Source organism: Heptranchias perlo, unplaced genomic scaffold (genome assembly GCF_035084215.1).
Source record: "Heptranchias perlo isolate sHepPer1 unplaced genomic scaffold, sHepPer1.hap1 HAP1_SCAFFOLD_44, whole genome shotgun sequence".
In the NCBI taxonomy this organism is placed as follows: Eukaryota; Metazoa; Chordata; class Chondrichthyes; order Hexanchiformes; family Hexanchidae; genus Heptranchias; species Heptranchias perlo.
Genome location: NW_027139453.1, coordinates 7,923,128 through 7,951,098, shown reverse-complemented (window position 1 = coordinate 7,951,098; position 27,971 = coordinate 7,923,128). Strand labels below are relative to the sequence as shown.

The 27,971-nt window shown below is 43.4% G+C and overlaps 1 protein-coding gene and 2 non-coding genes across 3 annotated transcripts; 1 reads left to right on the top strand and 2 right to left on the bottom strand.

Annotated features, from left to right (window-relative positions):
* Positions 1–7,670: 7,670 nt before the first annotated feature.
* On the top strand, positions 7,671–7,742 carry trnae-uuc (transfer RNA glutamic acid (anticodon UUC)). The gene has a single exon. It is a non-coding gene; the product is annotated as a tRNA-Glu (tRNA).
* A 2,856-nt stretch (positions 7,743–10,598) lies between these two features.
* trnav-cac (transfer RNA valine (anticodon CAC)) lies at positions 10,599–10,671 on the bottom strand. The gene has a single exon. It is a non-coding gene; the product is annotated as a tRNA-Val (tRNA).
* Positions 10,672–24,264: 13,593 nt separating this feature from the next.
* Positions 24,265–27,560, bottom strand: LOC137312917 (probable G-protein coupled receptor 139). The gene is made up of 2 exons (XM_067979290.1): positions 27,464–27,560; positions 24,265–25,163 (listed from the first exon to the last, which is right to left on the bottom strand). The coding sequence occupies exons 1-2, from the start codon at positions 27,558–27,560 to the stop codon at positions 24,265–24,267; spliced, it is 996 nt and encodes a 331-aa protein (XP_067835391.1).
* Positions 27,561–27,971: the final 411 nt, after the last annotated feature.

Below are 27,971 nucleotides of genomic sequence, written 5' to 3'. Positions count from 1 at the left end.
TTTATTTCTCCGATATTGGTGGAATGGGTTGGCTTTCAAATCCTCGCCCACTTTCACCGGATGTCAGGCAGCATCAGAAATTGCCTTCACCTGTCAGCGGCAGCACGGCGCTCGTTTCCATCGCCTGCTGTCAGTGGACTGCAGCAAATGCAACTACATTTATCCTGCACCCAGAATTATCACATCACAGACAAAGGATGTAGGAAACTGCTCAAGATACATAACAGGACGGGAAACTTCTGAAAAACACTTAGACTTTCGATGTTTGGACATTAGTCCGAACCGTAAAAAGGAACTTGTGAAAAAAAATTATGGGTGTGATGTTGATATATAAAGTGAATGTTTGTTCACGGATTTCTCCAGTTACTTTCGCAACTATGGGTAGTTAATCCATCAACAATAACTTCCGCTCGATTTTAGCCCGAGTGGTTACAAAATAGCAAGTTTAATAGATTGACATACAACAGAGTTGCACTCCAGCTGTCTTCAACATTACATTCAACGGTATTATAGTTAAAATACAACTGTCTACACATTACATTAATGACAAGCAATCAACACAACCTGAGCTGTCTGCGAATCCAGACCTTTGCGGACTGCCTGTGGGAATGGACTTCTGACTGTCCCCTATTGAGAGCTCTAACATTTGAGACGGGAACATGCCCTATCTTTATACGATTCGGCTGCATTGTTCTGTACGTAAGCACCACTGATCTTAACTCACACTCTCAGAAACCACTAGGGATTGTTTAATGTCTTAGTGTTTATTTAGCATTTCTCCGTCATCAGGTTATGTATGTTACACCAGTTTAGCACAACCTGGAGTTCAGGTGTCCAGGACACCCAAGAATAACCTCATATTTCCGCAACATTATACTCCATCTGTCATCTTCTTGCCGACTCACTTACCCTGTCTATATCCATTTGCAGACTCTTTCTGTCCTCCTCACAGCTTACTTTCCCACCTTGCTTTGCATCATCAGCAAACTTGGATACATTACACTCGATCCCTTCATCAAGTCATTATACGTCTTCTATTGGTATATAAATAGTGAACGGATAGTAAGAGGAGGGATAAGACCGATTACGGTCAAAAAACAGATCTAAGCATTAAGGCAGAGGTACTAAATGAATACTTTGCATCTGTCTTTACCGAGGAAGAAAATGCTGCCAAAGTCACAGTATAAGGGGAGGTAGTTGAGATACTAGATGGGGTGAAAATTGATAAAGAAGAGGTACGAGAAAGGCTAGCTGTACTTAATGTAGATAAGTCACCGGGTCCGAATGGGATGCATCCTCGGTTGCTGAGGGAAGTAAGGATGTAAATTGCAGAGGTCCTGGCCATAGTATTTCAATCCTCCTTTGATACAGGGTTTGGTGCAAGAGGACTGGAGAATTTCAGATGTTACACACTTGTTCAAAAAAGTGTGTAAGGATAAACCCAGCAACTACAGGCCAGTCAGTTTAACCATGGAGGTGTGAAGCTTTTGGAAATAATAATCTGGGACAAAATTAACAGTCATTTGAACAACTGTTTATTGATAATAGAAAGCCACTGTTGATTTGTTAAAGGCAAATCATGATTGAGTTTGGTGATGAGTTAACACAGAATGCCGATGAGGGCAATGTGGTTGATGTTGTGTATATGGCCTTTCAAAAGGCGTTTGATAAAGTGCCACAAAATAGGCTTGTCAAAAGGGGCGAGAGTGGCTGCTTCCTTATTCTTTAAAAGCTCTTTCCTTTATTTCGATCAACAGATAACTTTGAGTGAGCGAAAACTGATCCACAGTGAGGCTTATTTCAAGTTTATACACTTTTAATCTGAAAGGATATATTGGCCTTGGAAGGAGTGCAGAACAGATTCACCAGATTGTAACCAGGGTGCAATGCGTTAAATTATGAGAAGAGGTTACATAAACTAGGCTACAATCACACAACTCACAGTGCAAAAAGTTTTCATTTTTGATACATACATTGATGACCTGGACTTGGGTATACAGGTTATAATTTCAATGTTTGCAGATGACATGAAACTCGGGAATGTAGTAAACAATGTGATGGATGGTATCAGACTTCAGGAGGACATAGACAGCCTGGTGAAATGGACTTTATTAATAGAGGCATAGAGTACAAAAGCAACAAAGTTATGGTAAACATTTATAAAACACTGGTTAGGCTGCAGCTGGAGTATTGTGTTCAATTCTGGGCACCACAATTTAGGAATGATGTCAAGGCCTTGGAGAGGGTGCAGAAGAGATTTACTAGAATGCTACCAGGGATGAGGGACTTCAGTTATGTGGCGAGAATAGAGAAGCTGGGATTATCCCCTTGGAGTAGAAAAGGTGAAGGGGAGATTTGATAGAGGTGTTCAAAATCATGAAGGGGTTTTGATAGAGTAAAAAAGGAAAAAAATGGTTTCAGTGCCGGAAGGGACGGTAACCAGAGGACACAGATTTAAGGTAATTGGCAAAAGAGCCAGCGGGGACATGAGGGAACATAATTTACGCAGCGAGTTGTTATGATCTGGAATGCGCTGCCTGAAAGGGCGGTGGAAACAGATTCAATAGTCACTTTCAAAAGGGGATTGGATAAATACTTGAAGGAGAAAAATTTGTGGGGCTTATGAGGAAAGAGCTTATGGGTGGTGAGACTACTTGGATAGCTCTTTCAAAGAGCTGGCACAGGCACGATGGGCCGAATGATCTCCTTCTGTGTTGTAACATATTAAGTGTTGCTGAACCAAGAAGCAACACATTCCAAATCAGAACAGAGACAGGAGACTAAGTCAGTTCCCCACTGTTTTTCACAAGCGAGCAGCGGTTTCCGTAGTGTTGCGGTTATCAGGTTTGTTTTACACGCGAAAGATTCCCGACCGGAAACATAATGTTGGAAATTGCTCTCCATAAACATCCAAGGAGGAGATTTTTTCTCCTGCCAAAAAGGGCGACAGTGGCCGCTGCCTTATTCTTGAAAAGCTGCATATTTTACTTCACGAAACAGATAACTTTGAGCGAGAGAAAACTGATTCTCAGCTCATTTCAAGTTTTATTCCCTTTTACTCGAAAAGGGTATTTTGGCCTTGGGAGGACCGCAGCCCAGATTTACCAGAATGTGAGCAGGGATCGAAGTTTTAAATTATGAAGCGAGGTGACATATTTGTATTCCCTGGAATATAGAAGGCTTTTCAGGATTTTGAAAGGTAGATACAGGTGAGGCAGTACAGGACAATATCACAATATCACAGCAGCTGGTTTACGAGTGAATACGGCCCTACGCATCACTGTGATTGTAAGAGACTCTCGGCGCCGCTTCCTGTACAGTGAATGTCAAGACTTTTATAAGGTGCAGAAAGTGTTGGGGGTACAGATACACAAACCTCTCAAATGGGAATGAGATTTTGTCAGAGGTTGCAGCTGTCACTCCTTCTCTTGCCCTTTGGGAGGCACCTGACCGGTTGAAATTTACAAACTGCATGAGTTGGTGATCACGGGAAAGCAGACTCAGCGGTCCCGGGTGAGGCAGAGAGAAATCAGCCCGGGCGCGGCGACAATGCACGGGGGTGGTGGAAGTCAGAGGAGGGGTTCACCCTTGCAAACAATATAAAACAGAATTCACCCAAATTGGGGTTCTAACCCACGACCCTGAAATTAAGGATCTTATGCTCTACCGACGGAACCAGCTGGGCTTAAGCAACGGAGTCATTCTTGTCTATTATTGCAGGAAACTCGTCCCTGGGTGTCCATGTGCAGCAATCCCAACATCACGTCGAGATCTTTGGCTGTGTTTGTCTGTGTGTGTGTGTCCACCTGCAGGTTGATTTTGAACGAATACGAGTGTTTGTCTTCTGTCTGTAACATTAATTAAAAGAGGGCATCAGACGCTTCCCTCACTGACACTGGGGAACCAGTGAGAGAGACTTGTTATTGTCAAAACGCAAATAAAGCATTAATTGCGGAATTATACAGACTCAAATCAGCGCCAAAAGTAGCTTACGATATATACACCCCAATAAATAAATACATAATACAGATACATGTAAATACATTTGCAACCAACATAGTCACGAAAGCAGAAATATTATTTGTGCCTGATCCAAACGCTCCCAGAAAAATTGAGAAATCTCACATGTCTTCCCTGGTGGATGGTTCGACCGTTGCGGCCCGGGTTCGATTCCCGGTCAAGGACTTTGCTCGAATAAAAATTAAGTGCAAATTTTGTCGAATCATAGCATATTTACAGCACAGAAGGAGGCCATTCGGCCCATCGGCTCCGCGCCGGCCGAAAATGAGCCACCCAGCCTAATCCCACCTTCCAGCACTTGGTCCGGAGACTTGTCGGTTCCGGCATTTCAGGTGCACAACCAAGTATTGTTTAAATGTGACGAGGGATTCTGCCTCTACCACCCTTTCAGGCAGTGAGTTCCAGACCCCCACAACTCTCTGGGTGAAAAAATTGCTCCTCAGCTCCCCTCTAATCCTTCTACCAATCACTTTAAACCGATGCCCCCTTGTTATTGACCTCTCTGCTAAGGTAATTTTTTCCTTCCTGTCCATTCTATCTCGGCCCGTCATAATTTTGTACACCTCATTAAATCACCCCTCAGCCTCCTCTGTTCCAAAGAAAACAACCCCAACCTATCCAATCTTTCTTCACAACCAAAATACTCCAGCCCTGGCAACCTCCTCGTAAATCTCCTCTGTACCCTCTCCAGTGAAATCACATCTTTTTTGACCAGTACACCATGTGGGACCTTGTCAAAAGCCTTACTAAAATCCATGTACACTACATCAAAGTACTCCAGGTGTGTTCTCACCAAAGCCCTATTTAATTGCAGCAAGACTTCCTTACTCTTGTACTCCATCCTCCTTGCAATAAAGGACAACATACCATTTTTCTTCCAAATTGCTTGCTGTACCTGCGTGTTAACTTTCTGTGATATGTTCACAAGTACACCCAACTCCCTCTGAATAACAACATATATTGGACTCTCACCTTTTAAAAAATATTCTGCTTTTCTATTCTTCCGACCAAAGTGGACAATTTCACATTTCCGCACCTGATACTCCAACTGCCACCTTCTTACCCAATCACTTAACCTCTCCACCTCCCTTTGCGTCCTCCTCAAGGCTTACTTTCCCAATTACCTTTGTATCATCAGCAAACTTAGATACGTTGCACTCGGTCCCCTCATCTAAGTCATTAATATAGAATGTAAACAGCAATTGAAAGATTGTCCGCCCAGGATCGAAAGCAAGGCCATTCCCGTGGAAAGCGAACTGGGAACCACCACCACACGAACAACCGCTGGTGACTTCGACTGGACAGAGAGGATCTGACCAACCAGCTCTCGCTGCTCTGATTGGGACAGTAACTCTCCTTAAACTACATCTCTCCTGTCCCACACTGAAATCATGGAATAGAATCATAGAATATTACAGCACAGAATGAGGCCATTCGACCGTGTTGCCCTGCCTACTCTTTGAAACAGCTATTCAATTTCGTCCAAAAAACCCAGCCTTTTCCCCGTAACTTAGCAAATCAGTCCTCTTCAAGCACCTGTCCAATTGCCTTTTGAAAGTTCCCATGAAAGATGCTTCCACCACCCTTTCAGGGAGTGGCTACCAGATCGTAACAACCCTCTGTGTGAAACAAAATCTCCTAATTTCTCCTCTAGTCCGAAAAGCTCTCAATCCTTCTCCACGAATGCCTTTTTACAAACATTTCACTCATCAAAAACATGACAGGAAAAAATCTTCGTTTTCAAGTAATCAACGTTCTGAAGGAGTTCCCTAATTTCACTCCCCTCACCTTATGAATCAGATCATTCTCGTCCGGATCCTTTTCCACGTTAACCGTTCTCCCTCCCCCCATGAGTTAGCCATTCTGATTCTGTGACTTCGGCCACCTTTGTTCGCACCCCCTTTCCCTTGTTTTCTTCCACATCCATAGATTGGGGCGGGTCCCGGACTGATTTTTTTGTTTCTCTGTGTTACCCGGGGCCGCTGAGTCTCCAACTGAGATCACCAACCTGGTCTCCGACACCCGATCACAAACTCACCCAGTTTTTAAATTGAAACCGGAGCAAGTGCCTCGTAAGAGGGCAAGAGATGTCGGTGAGGCAGCAACCTCTGACAAAATCTCAGGCTCATCAGAGAGGTTTGTGGATCTGAACCCCAAACACCTTCTTGCTCCTTTTCAAGTTTTGACCATTGCACACGACGCGGCACTGACAGACTCGTCTCTTGCACTGACAGTCAAGCAAGCGGAATGTTCACACGTGAAAGCAGCGGAAATGTTTAAAACAGAATTCACCCAACGGAGAGCTTAAACCCACGACCTTGAAATTAAGAGTCTCATGCTCCACCCAATGAGATGGCCGAGCCAGTTGAAGCGTCTCCATTTGTTCTGTTGTTGCAGCGAGGCGGCTGCGAGCTCCGCCCAGGGGCTGAGTTTATAATCGTGGAAGGAGACAGCTCAGAGTCAGGCCATTCGGGCCATCGCGGCCGTGTCTTATCCCACAAACCAAGTACCAGATTCTCCTGAATTCCAAGGTGTGGAACGAAACCGAACAACAAAAGCCCTTTCATTCGACCGTTGGAGGTACAGGCAATTCTCTGAGAAACCGTTTTGTCTATTTCTCTCGTCTGTTTCCCGGTGTCTCCCGATACCGCCTGTGTTTATCTCTGTGCGTGTGGAGCTGCAGGCTGATTTTGATTAATAAGTGTGTTTGTGTATGTTTCTTACAATTAATAAATGAGGGAATCAGACGCTTCTCTCGCTGACACTGGGGAACGAGCGAGCCAGAATTCAGATCAGGATTTTGCTTGTTTTGAAAAAGGGCATGCAGTTTGAATTCCGCAATTATTCAGACTCCTCCCAGCGCTCAAAGCATCTCTGATCCAGACGTGATTTAAATACGCAGCCTTCTGATTTGGAGTCAGACGCGATAACGTTACGCCACGAGTTCTGATGACAGAGAGGTGGATGTTTATCTTTATGAAATTATCTCATACACCGTTTCATTTATTTCAGATGACCAAATCCCCGCCCACTCCCACCGGGTGTCAGGCAGCCTCAGAAGCAGCCTTCACCTGTCCGCGGCAGCATGACTGCAGCAAATCCAATTACACACACCCGGCACCCAGAATCATCACATCACAGGAAAAGAACTGCTCAAAATGCATAACAGGACGGGCAGCACCTGAATAAACACTGAGACTTTCGGTGTGTGGATTTTGTTCAGGACTGCTAACATGACGGTGTGAAAATACAAACTATGGGTGTGCAAAAATGGATGTCATGCTTCCTTTCAAGTGAGTGTTTATGTCATGTGTGCCATTTATAAATTTATTTTGATTATTTAGACAATATGATATATCTTGTTATAAATATACATGTTGCATCGTGGTGGTTATCATTATACCTGTGTGCATCTGTGTTATTTACTTGTGTGTAATTGAAAAATAAGATATTGAGAAATAAATATCCAGAAAATACATTTAGAATATATACACCCCAATAAACGAATAAATAATAGAGTTACATGTAAATACATTTGTAAGCAGCAGTCATGAAATACATTTGCATCTCACAAATCAGAAAGAAAATTTTAATCTAACACAGCTGCAGCCCAATATATTTATGACTATGCCAAAGTTCCATTGCAGTGTTCCCTGGTAGTCTAGTGGTAAGGATTCGGCGCTTTCACCGCCGCGGCCCGGGTTCGATTCCCGGTCAGGGAATTTGTTTTCACAAAACAGTTCATTGAATGACACAAAATAATTCAAGTCCCTGATACGCCGAATGATTCTTTTAGTTACAATTAATAAACTCCCAATTTTCTGTTTCGCACCGAACGACATTCTTGCAAGTTTGCCGAATGACTGTCGAATCTCCGCTAACTTTTCTGACTTTGATCCCTTCTCATTTTACGCACTTTATTTTAGGAGTCTGCTTCAAAGCTTTCAGTGGTGATGAGACCAGGAATCTGGTGCAGCCGTTGTTAAATGTGAAAGGATTGCTGCTCAATTAATACGAGAGAAAGCTCGTGCCTGGAAGTTTGTGAGGAGCAAGTTCCAGCAAATTGTTTCTGACCCGGGGATTTTTCGCGTGTGAGGCCAACATGATAACCATTACACCACGAAAACATCTACTTCGTCCAGCCCAGATCAGATGGAAGTGTGAAGGGAGAAAGTGAACTGCTCACTCCCACTTCTGGGGGATGTTCCAAAGCGCTTCATAGAGATGTAATCAAAAACATAGAATTTTAGAATCACTGTAGGCCATTCGGCCCATCGTGCCTGTGCCAGCTCTTTCAACGAAATGGTGCAATTTTAAAGTGGGTGCAGGAACAGAGAGACCTGGGGGTGAACGTACACAAATCTTTGAAGGTGGCAGGACAATTTGAACAGATTGTAAAATAAAAGTATTCGGAGTCGTTGACTTTTTAAATAGAGGCATGGAGTACAAAAGCAAGGAACTTATGCTAAACCTTTATAAATCACTGGTTAGGAGCCAGCTGGCCACAACACAATTCTGCCCACCACACTTTAGGAAGGATGTCAAGGCCTTGGAGAGCGTGCAGAGGTGATTTACTAGAATGGTGCCAGGGATGAGGCACTTCAGTGAGGTGCAGAGACTGGAGCAGCTGGTGGTGTTCTCCTTAGAGCAGAGACGGTTAAGGTGAGGTTTAACAGAGGGGTCCAAAATCATGAACGGTTTTGATAGAATAAATAAGGAGAAACTATTTCCATTGTCAGAAAAGATGGTAACCAGAGGACACAGATTTAAGGTAATTTACAACAGAGGTGAGATCAGGAGAGTTTTTTTACGCAGCGAGTTGTTATGATCTGGAATGCACTGCCCGAAATGGTGGTGGAAACAGATTCAATAATAACATTCAAAGCGAAACTGGATACATTCTTGAATGGGGAAATTTTGCAGGGCTATGGGGAAAGGGAAGTGGAGTGGGTCTAATTGGATAGCTCTTTCAAAGAGTTGGCACAGGCACGATGGGCCGAATGGCCTCCCTCTGTGATGTTTCCTGCTATGATTCTATGTTATGGACGATTCTCTGATGCAGTGGATATTCGGGGCAGAGGACCAAGTGGGGATTGAGCTCGACGGCAAGAGTACACAGTTCGTTCAAAGGACTGAAGCCGATGGTTTCATTCTTCCAGTGGTTGAGCAGCAGGAAATTACGGCTACTCGGCCATGCAGGCGAATTTTTCTGTATTCATTCATGGGATGTGGGTGTCAATGGCAAGGTCAACATTTATTGCCCATCCCTAATTGCTCTTGAGTAGGTGCTGGTGAGACGCTTTCTTGAACTGCACCTTTCATTGACTGTGGTATCATTGACATTTTCTGGATAGAGAGAAACTATTTCTGCTGGTTGGGGATTCTCGGACTCGGGGGCAAAGTCCAAAAATTATAGGCGGACCTTTCAGGAGTGAGATTAGAAAACAATTCGACACACAAAGTTTGGTAGAAATTTGGAACTCTCTTCCGCAAACGGTGATTGATACGAGCTCAATTGCTAATTTTAAATTTGAGATCGATAGCTTTTTGCCAACCAAAGGTGTTAAGGGATACGGGCGAAAGGCAGGTATATGGAGTTCGATCACAGATCAGCCATGATCTTATTAAATGGTGAAGCTGGCTTGAGGAGCTGAATAGCCTGCTCCTGTTCCGATGTTCACATCGTACATTTCCCCCTGTGTCTGTTCTTTCCATATTTGTTGAATGACCGCCTTGTGTTTCCAGCATATTTTCGTTCACAGCTCTGTTGAGGGATGAGCCGATGGGCGTCAAATCCCGGCGACCGGGTTGGGTGTTGCGGGAAGAACAAATCAACTGGGCCGAAAGATGAACTGCAGCTCAAGGTATTAATGAAATCGGAGTCAAAGTAACAAATGATGTTTGAATCCACGCTTCCAGAGGAGATGGTGAATTAAACGCAGCACCTTAAACCACTCGGCCATGCTGACTTAACAATGGTTACTTCACTCTCCACCCTTTCCACACTGAGACCCCCCGAAAAAAGTCTCACTCACGACGGTGCTCGGTAAGATAAATGCTGCTGGAAAGGCTCGGTGAGCGGGATGCCATCTCCCCGGGTTTGCCTGAGCCTGTGCTTCGCGGATGGGGTGGTTTGGCTCGGGCCGTGGTGTCTCGCATCGTCAGCGATGGGCATCAACGGAGCTTGTCACCAAACTTACTGCCCCTCGTGGTTTCGTGGTGAGGATTCGGCGCTCTCTGTTGCGCTGGGTTCGGTTCCCGGTCTGAGACGCAACTTTTGAACACTTGTTATATTAATTGCATGAATTTACTCAAACTCTGCGGGAAGAAAAGGAAATAATCATTGTTTTATTCACCATTAATTAACCGATAACTTTATTTGGCAGAATGAGAGGCTACTGAGGGAACTTAAATAATTTCCTTTGTGCTTCGCATGCGATGAACTTTTTATCCCTTCTTATTTTACATACTGTATTTTTAAGTGCTCTGTTTAAAATGTTCAGTGCTCGTGAGGCCACGAATTTGTGTTAAATTGAACAAGACAGACCATTACACAGAAAAAAAGTACCCGAACATAATGTTTCCGCCCGGGATCGAACCGGGGACCTTTCGCGTGTGAGGCGAACGTGATAACCGCTACACTACGGAAACCGCTGCTTTGATTGTCAGCCAGAAGTTAGAATGACTGCATTGATTCTCTTTCATAACTCTTCAATTGATCGAAGTTCCACAAGTCAAAAAAGAAAAATGTTAATTTCAAAGTTATGAAACTCCCAAATGTGGCCTGACTTGTTTGGACACGGGTTGACCCAGACGTCACAGCCTCAACCAAGCATATTCTCAACATTTCATTTGAGAATAGGAGGAGGCCATTCAACCCCTTGAACCTGTTCCGCCATTCAATTGGATCATCGATGATCTGTGCCTCAAATCCATTTACCCGCCTTTGCTCCGTCTCCCACGATCGCCGAACCCAACAAAAATCTGTCAATCTCAGTCTTGAAAGCTTCAATTGACCCTCAGCATCCACAGCCTTTTGAGGGAAAAATTTCCAGACTTCTCCTGACTTTGTGTGTAAAAGTGCTTCCTGATTTCGAACCTGAATGGCGTGGTTCAAATTTTAAGGTTGTGTCCCGCTTGTTCTTGATTCCCCAGAGGAAATTGATTCTCTTTAAATATTCTATCGAATCATTTAAACATGTTAAACACCTCGCTCAGACCGCCCCTCAATCTTTAATACTCCAAGGGGAGGGACTTACTCGATTTAATCTGAGTAAACAAAAAGGTAATGGAGAAAATAAGGAGTGCCTGTGGATATTATTTTTACTAAGTTAGCTTTTACTGGTTTATGATACAAAGTAATTATTTAGCATGACTGCCATTTCCTTATTTTCAATTACAATATCGCCTGCATCTGTCTTTAAGGGGCCCACATTACCCTTAACCACCCTCTTTCTCTTAATATACTTGTAAATATTTTTAGTGTTATCCTTGATAAACCTTGCAAGTTTTTTTCTCATATTGCGTTTTTGCATCCCTTACTACTTTCTTTGTGTCCCCTTGCTGCTCTTTATATCTCTCCCAGTCTGTGGGGCCTCCACTATTCTTTGTGCTTGAAACTCCTTTCCCTTCAATTCATCACTTACAGGGGAAGTTTGATTCTGCATTTATTTTCCCCGGTGTTTCGTGAGATATCAGAAATTGAAAGCGCCCCACACCAAACTACACGCTTACAGATACAAAGCGACCGCAATCTGCATCAGTGAGTTGAAAACGGAGAGCGGTTTCAATGGTGAACGCATTTACTAGCAAAATATTTTCAAAGAAAGTGCAGGTCATTGAGGTTCCTTTAAAGTCCTGATTGTTCACAATGAACTTCTCCATTGAACTAACAAGAAGTCATATCCCCCCGCCCTCCTCCTTACTGGTGAGCCTGCCTTTTACCGTCCATTTCATATGGGTTCTGGGCAGATGGTCGTGATGATCACATATGCAGAACACATTATGAGGTAAGGACACATCTATATTTCTGAGGCCTTAATAGGTTTCAAACACATCTGTTGCATGAGATCTGTGAACTATGATCTTCCAACCCTCCTTAGATATGGGGACAGTGCCGGAGGACTGGAGGATTGCAAATGTTTTCCCTTTTTTCAAAAAGGGGAAAGGAATAAACTCAGCAATTACAGGCCAGTCAACCTAATGTCGATGATGGGGGAACTTTTAGAGACAATAATCTGTGACAAAGTTAATTGGTACTTGGCAAAGTATGGGCTGATAAATGAAAGTCAGCATGGATTTGTTAAACGAAAGTCATGTTTGGCTAACTTGATTGAGTTCTTTGACAAAGTAACAGAGAGGGTTGATGAGGGTGGATGTTGTGTATATTGACTTTCAAAAGGTTTTTGATAAAGTACCACATAATAGACTTGTTAGCAAAATTAAAGCCCAAGGGATTCAAGGGACAGTGGCAGCATGGATACAGAATTGGCTAAGAGACAGAAGGCAGAGAGTTTTGGTGAACGTTTGTTTTTCAGACTGAAGGGAAGCATTCAATGGTGTTCCCCAGGGGTTAGTATTAGGACCACTGCTCTTTTTGATACAAATGACCTGGATTTGGGGACAGAGAGTCTAATTTCACAGTTTGCAGATGACACGAAACTCAGAAATGTACTAAACAATATGGAGGATAGCAACAGACTTTAGGAGGACATGGACAGACTGGTGAAATGGGCAGACACATGGCAGATGAAATTTAACACAGAGCAGTGTGAAGCGATACATTTTGATAGGAAGAATGAGGAGAGGAAAAATAAACTAAATGGTACAATTTTAAAGGGAACGCAGGAACAGAGAGAGCTGTCGGTGTATGTACACAAATCTTTGAAGGTGGCAGGAGTTGTCGAGAATGCTATTCAGAAATATATGGGATCATGGGCTTCATTAATAGAGGCATAGAGTACAAAAGCAAGAAAGTAATGCTAAACGTTTATAAAACACTGGTTAGGCCTCAGCTGGAGTATAGTGTTCAATTCTGGTGACAGCACTTTTGGAAGGATGTGACGGCCTTAGAGAGGGTGAAAAAGAGATTTACCAGAATGGTACCAGGGATGAGGGACTTCAGTTATGTGGAGAGACTGGAGAAGCTGGGGTTGTTCACCTTGGAGCAGAGAAAGTTGTACCACAGTCTGTCATCTGACGTCCTCGGCACGATTCACAGAATAGGTACTGGATTTAGGCTCCGGCCTCTGCAGGGACGAGGGTTTTGTATCCGACTGCTGCCACTATTTATCACATCAGCCATGATATAATTGAATGCCGGAACAGGTTCAATGGGCTGAATGGCCTACTCCTGTTTCTACGTTCATCTGTCGGTGTTTCCACGCTCTTTCAGCAGGAGGTATCTTACTATATGTTGATAATAAAAATAGTTTTTCTTTACAAAATTTCTCACAGATTGCAAAACAAAATATGTCCTTTACAATATTGGAAAATATCGCACCCTGCAGGCTGTCAAATGCTTGGATTTCATACAAATCGCAAACGACAGTCGGACAATGTTGATGTCTGTTAGTTGACTCTAGGATTTTGGTAGGAAGAATGAGGAGATGCAATAGAAACGAAATGGTGCCATTTCAAATGGGGTGCAGGAACAGAGAGGCCTGGGGGTGCACGTACACAAATCTTTGATGGTGGCAGGAAAAGATGAGAAGGCTTTTAAAAAAGCATGCGGGATCCTTGGCTTTAAAAATAGTGAGACATGAAGTACAAAAGCAAGGAAGTTATGCTGAACCTTCATGAAACACTGGTTAGGCCCCAGCTGGAGTATTGTTTTCAATACTGGGCGTCACACTGTAAGGAGGACGTCAAGGCCTGGAAAAGGGTGCAAAGGAGATTTACTAAAATGGTTCCAGGTATGCGGGACTTCAGTTATGTGTAGAGACTGGAGAAGCTGGTGTTGTTCTCATTAGAGCGTAGACGTAAGAGAGATTTACGAGAGGTGTTCATAGTCATGAATGCGCTGCCTGAAAGGGCGGGGTAAGCAGATTCAATAGTAACTTTCAAAAGGGAATTGGAATAATATTTGAAGGGGAAAATTTTGCAGAGCTATGGCGAAAGGGCGGGGGAATGGGATTAATTGGATAGCTCTTCCAAAGAGCTGGCACAGTCACGATGGGCCGAATGGACTCCTTCTGTGGGTTTTTCATTATAGGATTCAATATGATTCTGTAGGGTTATTACAAATATTTGCGTCATATCTGGGTCGAGATGGGAAATTGACCTGTTTGCTATCCATTGCCTCGTGCTGATAGGCTGCATGTGTCGACCTCCCATGGTAAATGGGAAGGGAGAGGTAGGAGAATTATTCACAATATTCGTCCCTCACGTAACATTTAACATTTGCTGTTCACGAGTAACATCATTTACTCACGGAAAAATGTGAAACAGACAGAACCGTCTGAACCTGGCAGCAACCGAAATGCATACGCGTACACAGATAGAGAGTTTGTGACCAACAGCATTGTACAGCGGGGAGCAGGGCTGCAGATTCCAACTGGAATGTGGTTCCTCTGGTTTAAACGACTCTCAGGGGTAATGGAAATGTGAATTGCCCATCCCTCAGCTCTACGGGCTGTTCCCCGCGACGCACTCCGAGACAAATATCAGCTTCGGCTGGAGGACCGTCAACCCGGTGAAGGAGGCCCTTTGGTCCGTCCGAAAACTGCTGGTCTTCAGGCTGAAGGAGCTGTCCACGACCGAATGTTGCCGACTGGCGCACTCCAAGGTCCAGGTTTACTGCTGCGGGACGCATTGAGGTGAGGTGCGACCTACGCGAAGGCTTTATCGGAAAAGGCCACCGAGAAAGGCCCCCCACCTCCCTTGATATCGTACACCATGTATGGTGCGTAACTGTATTGATTGTACCGGGGCCATTGAATTGTACGATATGTACCGTTGCAAATTATATTCACTGGAGTTTCGAAGAATGACGGATGATCTCATCGAAACATGTAACATGACTAGACAGACTAGATGCAGGGAAGGATGTTCCCGATGGCTGTGGAGTCCAGAACCAGGGGTCACAGTCTGAGGATACGGGGTATGTCATTTAGAACCGAGATGAGGAGCAATTTCTTCACTCAGAGGATGGTGAACCTGTGGAATTCTCTACCACAGAAGGCAGTGGAGGCCAAATCATTCGATGTATTCCAGAAGGAGATGGATATATTTCCTAAAGCTAAATGGATCAAGGGATATGGGGAAAAAGCGGGAACTGAGTTAGGCGATCAGCCATGATCATTTTGAATGGAGGAGCAGGCCCGAAGGTCCGAATTGCCGACTCTTGCTCCGATTTTATAAGTTTCTATATTTCTATGACCCGTATTGTATTGTTTGAAGCATGACTTGAATTGCATTGTTTGTACCTTTACAAATTGTATTAATAAAGAATATATTTAAATTTAAATAATTCCAATCCCTCAGAGAGACTATTCGCTCGCCCTCCTTCGACTGGTGTTCTGGTTTGGAAGCAAAAACAGCTACTTTATATTTATCTCTACTTTGGTTCCACATTGTGGGGTGTTGGAAGATCAAAGGACTTTAACTGACACATCTCAAAAAATAAGACCAGTGATCAGGCGGAGACACGTCATTAAGTAGAACCTATGAATTATTTTGAACGTGTGTGATTTTTTTTACATAGAATTTACAGCACAAAAACAGGCCATTCGCCCAAACTGGTCCATGCCGGTGTTTATGCTCCAAACGAGACTCCTCCCACCCTACTTCATCTCACCCTATCAGAATAACCTTCTATTCCTTTCTCCCTCATGTACTTATCCAGCTTCCCATTAAATGCATCTCTTCTATTCGCCTCAGCCATTCCATGCGGTAGCAAGTTCCACATTCTAACCACTCTCTGGGGAAAGAAGTTTCTCCTGAATTACTTATTGGATTTATTGGTGATTAACTTATATCTATGGCCTCGAGTTTTGGTCTCTCTCATAAGTGGAAATATCTTCTCTATGTCTACCCCATTTAATGCACGCCCACCCCTTCATAATTTTAAAGACCTCCAAAAGATCACCTCTCGGCCTTCTCTTTTCCAAAGAAAGCAGCCTCAGCCTTTACAGTCTTTCATGCCCCTGGTGTCTGAACTTCTCATCTGTTTGGTTGAATTTTGCTGCAGTGTTTTCTGCTTTCTCGTAGGTTTATAAATATTTCGATACTTTAGAGAATGGCTGGAGAATTGTGTACAATTCTGGGCACCACATTTAGGAATGATGTGAAGGCCTTTGAGAGGGTGCGGAAAATATTCACTAGATTGGTTCCAGGGATGAGGGTCTTCAGTTCCGTGGATAGACTGGAGGAGCTGCGGTTGTTCTCCTTACAGCGGAGAAGGTAAAGAGGAGATTTGATAAACGTGTTCAAAATCATGACGGGTTTAGATAAAGTAAATAAAGATAAATTGATCCCATTGGCGGACGGGTCGAGAACAAGAGGGCACACATTTAAGGTGATTGGCAAAAGAACCAAAGGGGACATGAGGGAAAAGGTTATTCTCCAGCGAGTAATTGTGATCTGGAATGCGCTGCCTTGAAGGGTGGTGTAAGCAGATTCAATTGTGGCTTTCAAAAAGGAATTGGATAAATAATTGAAGGGAATAAAATTACTGTGCTGTAACCATTCTGTAATTATAGACAGAGAGAGACCGAATGACAGAGAGATAGAGATAAATTTTCCCATGGGGATAGAGACAGGGGAGGAGAGAGATAGAGATGGAGAGAGGCACGGAGAGAGAGAGAGAGAGCGCGATGGAGCCAGAGAAAAATAGAGAGAGATGGTGAGAAAGAAAGAGGCACAGTGAGCGAGACAGAGGCAGAGGGACGGAGATAGCGAGAGTGAGAGAGCGAGAGAGAGAGAGAGAAAGAGAGAGAGGCACAAAAGCAGAGAGAGACACACAGAGAGAGCGAGAGACAAAGAGAGACAGTGAGAGAGAACGAAAAAGGGAGACAGAGACCGAGACAGACAAAGAGCAAGATGGAGAGAGGGAAACCGAGAGAGAGATGGACAGAGAGAGACACACACACATAGAGCGAAACAAAGAGAGAGAGAGAGAGATACACACAAAGAGAGAGGGAGAAAGAAACAGAGATGGAGAGAGAGAAAGAGACGCAGAGCAAGGGACAGAGTGAGAGACACTGAGAGGGAGATGGACAGAGAGAGTGACACGCAGAGAAAGAAACAGAGAGAGTCATACACAGAGAAAGGGAGACTCATCGAGAGAGACAGAGGGAGGGGCAGAGAAAGAGATACAGAGGTGGAGATAAAAATAGAGAGACACAGACAGAGCCAGAGAGAGAAAGAAACAGAGACAGAGAGAAAGAGAGATAGGCACAGAGAGAGAGGCACAGAGAAGGAGGAAGAGAGACTGAGAGAGACATAGAAAGAGAGAGACAGACAGAGAGTGTGGCAGAGAGTCAAAGAGAGAAAAAGATCGACAGTGAAAGAAAGGCAAAGAGAGAGCTCGGTAGACGAGGGAGAGAGAAATGGAGAGAGAGACAGAGAGAGACACACACAGAGACACGGGGACACAAAGAGACACATTGCTAGAGAAAGAGAGAGAGAGACAGATATAGTGACAGGGAGAGAGAATGTGACAGAGAGACGGATAGAGAGACAGAGAGGGAGAGGGACAGAGTGAGAAGCAGAGAGAGAGAGTGAGAAAAACAGAGAGTGAGAGACAGATAGAGGGAAACAATGAGAGGGAGAAATACAAAGAGGGACGCAAACAGAGAGAGATATATACAGAGATACACATACAGAGACAGAGAGCGCGGGTGCAGAGAGATACACACATAGAGAGAGTCGCAGAAATACATACGTACAGAAATAGAGAGGGGGATAGAGAGACAAAGAGAGAGACACAGAGAGAGAATGACCCAGAGGGATAGAGGCAGGGAGAGAGAGGGGGAGAGACAGACAGACAGAGAGAGGAGCAGTGAGAAAGAGAGAGATAGAGACAGAGAGAGATGGTGAGAGAGAAAGGTCACAGTGAGCGAGAGATAGGCAGAGGAACGGAGATAGAGACAGCGAGTGAGAGAAAAAGAAAGATAGAGGCACAGAGACAGAGAGAGACACAAAGAGAGACAAAGAGAGTCATAGAGTGAGAAGGAAAGAGGGAGACAGAGAGAAGGAATGAGACACAGAGCAAGAGAGAGAGCGAAACAGAGAGACATTCAGACATTGAATGATAAACACACACAGCGAGAGAAACACTGAGAGACACATACACACACACACACACACACACACAGAAGAAGAGAGAGGCACTGAGAGGAAGAGAGAGAGGGGGAGAGAAACAGAGAGAAAAAAACAGAGGGTGAGAGACAGGGAGAGACAGACATAGGCAAAGAGACTGAGAGAAAGAGAGAGAGACTGAGAGAGAGAGTGTGAAAGTGACGCAGAGCGATGGACAGAGAGAGAGTCACGGAGAGAGTGATAGACAGAGAGAGTGACACGCAGAGAGACAGAGAAATTCATAAGCAGAGAGAGGGAGACTCGGAGAGAGAGAGACAGAGAGAGACATAGAACAGAGGGGGAGAGAGAGAGATCGGCACAGAGAGATCGTCACAGAGAAGGAAACATAGAACACAGAAAATAGGAGCAGGAGTCGGTCATTCGGCCCTTCGTGCCTGCTCCGCCATTCAATATGATCATGGCTGATCCTTGATCTTAATACCAGATTCCCGCTCTCTCCATACACCTTGACGCCACTTGTGTCCAGAAATCTAGCTCCTTCTCAAATATATTCAGTGACTTGGCCTCCACAGCCTCCTGTGGTAGAGAATTCCACAGGTTCACCACCCTCTGAGTGAAGAAATTTCTTCTCATCTCAGTCCAAAATGTCCTACCCCGTATCCTGAGGCTGTGACCCCTTGTTCCGGACCCCCCAGCCCGGGGAAACATCCTCCCTGCATCCAGACTATCTAGTCCTGTCAGAATTTATCATATTTCATTGAGATCCCTTCTCATTCTTCTAAACTCCAGTGAATACAGACCGAGTCGACCGAATCTCTCCTTACATGACAGTCCTGCCATCCCAGGGATCACTCTGGTGAACCTTCGCTGCACTCCCTCTATGGCAAGAATGTCCGTTCTTAGCTAAGGAGGCGAAAACTGCACACAATGCTCCAGGTGTGGTCTCACCAAGGTCCTGTATAACTGCAGTAAGACATCCTTTTCCTATACTCAAATACTCTTGCAATGAAGGCCAACATACCATTTGCCTTCCTAACTGTTTGTTGCACCTGCATGTTTGCTTTCAGTGACTGATGTACAAGGACACCCAGGTCCTTTTGTACATCAACATTTCCCAATCTATCATCATTTAAATAATACTCTGCCTTTCTGTTTTTCCTTCCGAAGTGGATAGCTTCACATTCATCCAATTAATACTGCATCTGACATGTATTCGCCCACTCACTCAACTTGTCCATATCAAATCGAAGCCTCTTTGCATCCTCCTCACAATTCACGATCCCACCTAGTTTTGTATCATCAGCAAACTTGGAAATATTACATTTGGTTCCCTTATCCAAATCATTGATATATATTGTGAATATCTGGGGCTCAAGCACTGATCCCTGCGGTACCCCACTAGTCACTGCCTGCCACACCGAAAAAGACGCATTTACTCCTACTCTCTATTTCCTGTCTGTTAACCAATTTTCAATCCATGCCAGTGTAATACCACCAATCCGATGTGCTTTAATTTTCTGCACTAACCTCTGATGTGGGACTCTATCAAATGCCTTCTGAAAATACAAACAAACACATTCAGTGGTTCTCCCTTATTTATTCTAGCAGTTATATCCTCGAAAAACACCAGTTGGTTTGTCAAACATGATTTCCCTTTCATAAATCCATGTTGACTTTGTCTAATCCCGTTGATATGTTATAAATGTCCTGTGATCACATCCTTTATAATGGACTCCAGCATTCTCCCTACTACTGATGTTCGGCTAACCGGTCTACAGTTCCCTCTTTTCTCTCTCCATCCTTTTTTAAATCGTGGGATTAATTTTGCCACCCTCCAATCTGCAGGAACTGTTCCATAATCTATCGAATTTTGGAAGATGACAAGTAACGCATCCATTATTTACATGCCTACCTCTTTTATTACTCTGGGATGCAGATTAGCAGGCCCTGGGGATTTATCAGCGTTCAGTCCCATTAATTTATCCAGCACTATTGATTTACTAATACTAATTTCCTTTAATTCCTCCTTCTCACCAGTCCCTTGTCTCCCTCGCTTTTCTGGGAAGTCATTTGTGTCCTCTTCCGTGAAGACAGAACAAAAGTATGTGTTTAATTGCTCTGCCATTTCCTTGTTCCCCATTATAAATTCTCCCGTTTCTGTTCTTAAGAAACCTACATTTGACTTCACTAATCGTTTTCTTCTTACATGCATGGAGAAGCTTTTACAGTCCACTTTTAGGTTTCTCCCAAATCTCAGGCTTGCTAATTTTTCTGGCAACTTGATATGACTCCTCTTTGGATCTAATACTTTTGTTAGCCATGGTTTGGCAGATGTTCCTTTTGTGTTTTTGCACCAGAAAGGAATGTATAAAATTGTTGCAATTCATGCATTCGTTCCTTAAATGTCAGCAATTGCTTAACCATCATCATTCATTTCGTTGAAGCTTCCCAAACTATCATAGACAACTTACTCCTCATACCTTCCCAGTTTCCTTTTCTTAGATTTAGGACCCTTGTTTCGGATTGGACAACTTCACTATCCATCTTAATGAAGAATTCTATCATGTTGTGGTCACTCTTCCCGAAAGGACCCCGCACGACAAGATTATTAATCAACCCCTTCTCATTGCTCGGTTTGCCATAAGGGCACGGTAGCATAGTTGTTAAGTTACAGCACTAGTAATCCACAGTTATAAATTCAAATTCCGCTACTGCTGCTGGGGAATTTAATCCCAAACAATTCATTAAATAAAATGTGTAATTGAAATACTAGTGTCAGTAATGGTGGCCGTGAAATGAATAGATTCTGGTAAAAACCTGCAGTCCCTTCCAAGTTTGGCCTCTTTGTAATTCCCCACTCCGAACAATGTGATGATTCTGAAATGGCCCAGCAAGCAACTCAGTTGTTAAATCTCGCTTAAAAAAAAAAGACTTCAGTAACATCGAACCGGACACCAGAAAAAACAACTCACACACCATCCTGACTTGGAAATATGTCGCCGTTCCCTTATCGTCGCTGGTTCAATCCTGGAGCTCCCTTCTCAACAGCACTACGGGAGAAACCATCAACACACGGACAACAGCGGTTCAAGAAATTCACTCAACATCACCTTCTCAAGGGCAATTCGGGATGAGCATAAAATGCCGTCATAGCCAGCGACGCCCACATCCCATGAAAAAAAAATCTTGTATCCCCGACAGCCAATAGAGTAGAGGAGGAAAGGCACTGAGAAATGAAACAATGAAAAGGAGAGATGCAGATCAGAAAGCGACACAAGGAGAAAAAAATACTCACAGAGAGTGGAAGAGATGCGGGCACCCAACACAAAGATCGAGGTACGGTGAGAGATAGCAGAAAATGTCGGAGAGGCGAGGAAAATACGAATGATAGCGGAATGGAAGACAGTAAAACAGGATACTGAGCCGGAGCGTTGCGAGAGAGAAAAAATATAAACGGTGCACAGGGCGCTGCTTCCACGAGGCGACACATCATCTCGAATTGCCTGTCCCCCAGATTAGAGTGAGAAGAACAGCAAGTGAAACTGAGGAAGGCGGATAGAGAATCACACAGAGAATGAAAAATAAACAGAGGGAGAGTGTTGAGGAAGATAGTGTGTGACAGAATGAAACAAAAATAGTGGGAAAGGACGTGGAAAGAGAGTGGAGGAAACAAAAGGGGAGAGAGAAAAAAAATATAAAGGGTGTAATTCTCCCACTCGGCTGCACATCGTCTCGAGGGAGAAATGCAGATAGAGGTAAAAGCAAGGAGAAAGAGGTAGACAGCGTGAGAGAAAATGAAACAAAGGTAGTGGGACAAACAGCAAGACAAAGGTGGAGTGTCGGAGGGAAAGAGGATAATGAGAATCGAGACAGAAAGTAAGAGAAAGAATACAAATCTCACAGAGCAATGCTGCACATCGTCTCAGCGACACTCACACCATCCCACTTAAAATACGTGCACACTGAGACAGCGAGTTTCAAGATGCTCACACCATCGTCTCAGCCCCAGGACATTAGTCTACTTTTCCAGGTTTTGCAGCTCAGTTCAGGTGATTGTTTGTTACTATCTAGTTTGGCTCGGTTCCTTATTCTCTCTTTTCCCCTCTGTGTGCATCTATTCCGCTTTCCTCACATGTTTCAACCCCAAAGCACTCAATCTGTTTCGGTGTTTAGACCAACCAATTAGGCCCTCGGCCGAAGTTTCAGAGTACACTTGGCCGACTGCACCATGCCACGGAGATACCAAATCAATGGTTTCCCTCAGGGATCAGTCCTAGCATCTATCCTTTCTAATCTGTACATAAACTCCCCGAGACCAGATTACGGAAATTAATTTCTGCTGATGACAATGCCTTTGCGACTGAAACTCGTGAATTTTCTACCCTGTAAACCACAGTCATTAATGATATGAAACGCATGGCAGAGTACTGTCCGAAATGACGTCTTCATCCGAGTATCACAAGGACTGTGAGATCCATCTTACATTTGCTCTCTGTTAGTGTCTCTCCTGAACTTATTATACACTTTGGTCAACTTTTGAAACATGCAAAATTGAAGCCAACGGAATAAAAGTGCAGAGGCAGCATGGATACAAAATTGGGTAAGTGACAGGTAACAGAGAGTTGTGGTGAACAGTTGTTTTTCGGACGAGAGGAAGGTATATGGGGGTATTCCCCAGGGGTTAGTACTAGGACCATTGATTTGTTGATATATATTAATGACTTCAACTTGGGTGTGCAGGCACAATTTCAAATTGCAGAAGACACAATCTTGGAAGTATAATAAACAGTGAGGAGGATAGTGATAGAATTCAAGAGGATATAGACAGGCTGGTGCAATGTGCGGACACATGGCAAATGAAATTGAACACAGAGATATGCGAGGTGATTACATTTTGGCAGGAAGAATGAGGAGAGGCAATATAAACTAAATGTTACAAATCTAAAGGGGGTGCAGGAACAGAGAGACCTGGGAGTACATATACTCAAAACTTTGAAGGTAGCAGGACAGGTTGTGAAAGTGTTTAAAAATCATAATGGAACTTGGGCTGTATAAATAGAGGCATAGAGTACAAAAGCAAGTGTGTTATGTTGAACCTTTATACAACACTGGTTCGGCCACAACTTTAGAATTGTGTTCAATTATGGGCACCGTGAATTAGGGAGCATGTGAAGGTTTTGGAGAGGGTGCAGACAAGATTTAATAGAATCGTTCCAGGGATGAGGGACTACATTTATGCGGAAAGACTGGAGAAGCTGAGATTGTTCTCCTTCGAGCAGAGAAGGCGAAGAGGAGATTTGACACAAGTATTCAAAATCATGAAGGTTTTAGATAAAGTAAATGAAGAGAAACTGTTCCCATTGGTGGACGGGTTGAGAATTAGGGGACACAGATTTAAGGTGATTGGCAAAAGAACCACCGACGACATGAGAGAAAACTTCTTTACCCAGCGAGTAATTTTGAACTGGAATACGTTGCCTGAAAGGGTGGTGGAAGCAGATTCAATCGTGGCTTTCAAAGTGGAATTTGGTAAATAATTAATAGGAAAACATTTGAAGGGCGACAGGGAAAGTGTGGGGAAATGCGACGAACTGGAATTCTCTTATAAAGAGTCGGCAGGGGCTGGGTGGGCCGAATGGCATGCTTATGCTTTGTAACCATTTGTTGATTCTATGATAATCCCAAATTGCTTGCTGAAATATCGAACATTGTTAATTTGTAATCGCAGACACCGCAGTGAATGGATTGGTCAAACCAGCAGACCACATTTGAAAGAAAAGTTATCCAGAATATAGATGACGATGAAAAGGCTCCTTTATTGTCCACGCCTAGTTACTTGGGAAGATGAAGGAAGATATCTTGTTGGTTGTATATACAGTAACCACTGTGCGTCATTTTGGGAGAATGGATGTTCAGGGGAGAGGATGAATCGAATAGCGTCCAAGTAAGAATCTAATGTCAGGAAGTCTTCCATTCTGTAAATTATTTAATTAACCTGACAATTAAAATAAATGGATATTTCACCACATTCTTCAACTGCTGTCTGAATTTAGTCTGTGTTATTGCATAAATACAGGTGTTTGTACAACAGCTCAGAAGCTGAAGTATAAATCCCATTTCTCTTACGAATGTCGGGAGATATACAGAGGAATACACCATAAACCACATTCGCTCAGAAACTACAAACACCAGAAACAGCGCCCATAACAGGATGAAATTCCCCGAGATAACAAACAGTAAAATGATGGATTTCCTTCGGTTCTCCATCTCTGGGTCACGGGGACTCTCCCCACTGCTGTGACCCCGGAGTCTCCTGCGGGCTCTGCTGGCCACTAAAATGTGTCTGACAGTTGAAGCATTCAGCAACAGAATCAGACCAAAAGGGACACCCGGAGTTAGAATATAATGGAGGAATTCAATGCCTGCCCATATCTGCGAATATATAGCACCGCTTGTCACACCACAGAACCAGGGGCTATTGGATAACATATAATCACGGGTATAGAAAAAGTACCAAAAAATATTCATTAAACAGAACAGAACAGTCACTGTTGCTAAAACCACAGCCGCCGTTTTCTCGGTGCAATATTTTGTTTTCAGCTTCTGACAACAAATGGCTACAAATCGATCAAAGGTGAAAGTGACGGTGAACCAGACAGAACAGTCTGTGGCTGCATAAAGCAGGACGGCGTGACTATTGCACACTGGAATGTGGGATAGAAAAGTGAACTGTGAACGATAAGTAATGGGGATCTGCCTCAATATCAGATCAGTGATAACGACCAATAGATCCGCCGCTGCCATGGCCACCAGGTAGCGAGTGACACATTTGGAGAGTCCGCACTTTCCACGAGACAGGACAATGATCGTCATTAAGTTAACTGCAATTCAGCGGAAGACAAGTAAATTATAGTAAACTCAGAACAAAGGCGAGAGTGTGACAGAAATAATCATAGAATCACACTGTTACAGAATCGTAGAATCATAAAATCAGAGAATCACAGAATCAGAGAATCACAGTACTATAGAATCGTCGAATCATAGAATCCTCAAGCACAGAATGAGGCACTTCGGCCCATCGTGTTCCTGCCAGCTCTGTGAATGAGCCAACCTGTAAGCCAATTTCCCCATTATTCTGCATTTCTTTATTTTCAAGTATATGTCCAATTGATTATTGTACCTTAATGTATTGTGATAAATACACGTTCTCTCATTGCTCAAGTAATATGTTTGTTGCATAGTGAAAATCAAGTCAATGTCTTGTGTAGTCTGATTCCATGCAGTCCATGCAGGATCATTTGACAGCGCTGATGAAATCAATAGCAACATTCTAAGGAATCTCTTTAATTGTTTGATGGACGTGCTGAGAATTAGACTGTGATACTCGGGCAAGAAAAAACTCTCTATCGGAGAAACAGACCACAGGGCCAAAGATACATCAATGTGAAACAGACAAGACAAATATTTCTGCAGTAAAAAGGAGCGACGAAGTTGTTAAAACATCGCACCCACACCCAGAGGTAAGTAAGGGATGTGGAACGGTTGCTCTGTCAGCTGACTGTGGACATGAGGCACGGACAGGAGAGGAACTATTTGGGACTTTAAGGTAATCGTTTACAGTAACTACAACCACTAATGGAATAATTAGTAAAGTCAGAACATTCACATAACGTTTATATGAATGAACAGTTTTTTCAAACAGTCTGACAATATTAAAACATGAAAGATCTGAACTCAGTGGCAGCGCTGGGCTTCTGGGTTTCATCATTTGGTGAGCATCAAATCGTTTCACGAAATGAAACGGGGAATGTGTAAAAATAAAACATGAATTTAGTTAATAATTCATCGCAGTCCAGTTAGAATCTTGTTGTTACATATCAATATAATAAACAGGTAAAAATGAAGTTAACTCATTTGTATTGTGGAATAGCAGGAGGTGGTAGAAAATCAGCCTGAGGCTCGCTGAGAGATCCTTTGAACCGTGTCAGACTGGTCTGGGACTAAATGGTTATTTCATTGCAATAAAATGAAGATTTGGCCCTGTTACATGTTGCACTCGCATTCCTGTCCTCAGCATCCTGGGGCAGTGACATCGGTGCAGTGAGGGAGATGGGGAGAAGTGAGGCAGCTGACGGGAACTGAATCATTCCTCCCACAAACTGAACCACATGGAGCTGGAGTTAAATGTCGCTGGCAAACTCATGCTAAGAATTTGAGAACGACACTGGTTTCAGTGGAGACCAAAGAGAGTAATCTGATGAAGGCTGGGAATCGTTCAGTGAAATTGTTGTTTTCAGAACCTTAAAGAGTTTTTTGAATCACGGAGAGGAAACAGCGGTAAATAAGGGCGGACTATTCATTCAGCTGATTCCAGTGAATGGGTGAATATCCAATAATCGCAGCGAGGAAGCTCGAGTATTGCACGAAACAAAGAAAGGGGAACGCGCTATTATTCCAAACACAGTAAGAGGAGCGCGGGATTATACCAAACACAGTAAGAGGAGCGCGGGATTATACCAAAAACAGTAAGAGGAGCGCGGTATTTCACCAAACACAGTAAGAGGAGCGCGGTATTATACCAATCGAAGTAAGAGGAGCGCGGAATGACACCAAACACAGTAAGAGAAGCGCTGTATTTTAAAAAACACAGTAAGAGCAGCGCGGTATGATACCAAACACAGTAAGAGCAGCGCGGTATTATACCAATCACAGTAAGAGCAGCGCGGTATTATACCAATCACATTAAGAGGAGCGCGGTATTATACCAAACACAGTCAGAGCAGCGCGGTATTATACCAAACACAGTAAGAGCAGCGCGGTATTATACCAAACACAGTAAGAGGAGCTCGGAATAATCCCAGACACAGTGAGAGAAGCGCACTGAATTTCCCCGTTTCTCTGGATGTCATGATGTACATTACATGACGAGTAATACAGTTGCACATAGGTCGCAGAATCAATAACAGGATATGGAGACTTACCAGGGGCATCGACAGCAGCGAGCAGGGGTTATTAAAAACTAAGAACAGAAATACAATGAAACATGGTTTATCGAGTTCATTGCTGGATATAAAGCCTTACCAGGAAAACCAAATGATGTGACGAGGGGTTAGTAAATAACAAGAACGGTAATACAATTAAACGTGGTTTACAAAATTAATAACTGGATATATGGACTTACCAGGGACACCAACAGCAGCGAGGACCGGATAGTAAATCTTTTGGAAATCGTAAAGTGTCCAGAGTATCAGATATTTTATTATCAGGAACGAAACCATTATTTTAGTTTGTTGGTGGGCTGATGATTCCAGTTGATGCTGGAGGCGATGCTCTCCTGACACTTTGAGTTGAGGTGCTGAATTAAACGCCTTTTTTATTGTAGAGGAAAACGCTCCTGGGAGAATTGTATTCCATAGTGACTGATATTAATCAGATCATTGAACAAACAAGTTACATTTACCGCTGCTACACCAACAATGTTCGCAGGCACGGCAGAAAGGTATAATCTAACGCTACAATGACCAGAATATAATCTCAGTAACTTTGAAAAGAATGGAAAATAAATGTGAAAGTCGCGGGTTTGCAGTGTGATACCAAATGACACTAAGAATTACAGAACGACAAGAGAGCAAGGTCCATCACTTGCCCTTCTACCATCCTGATACAATAATAAAGGATTTGTGCAATCA

What these genes read in the sequence shown, in the direction of transcription:
- LOC137312917 (XM_067979290.1), bottom strand. Translation starts at nt 27,560, where the DNA reads ATGGTTTCGTTCCTGATAATAAAATATCTGATACTCTGGACACTTTAC. An exon ending in CGCTGCTGTTGGTGTCCCTG is followed by an intron (nt 25,164 to 27,463) that starts GTAAGTCCATAT and finishes GCTGAATTGCAG; the next exon opens with TTAACTTAATGACGATCATT.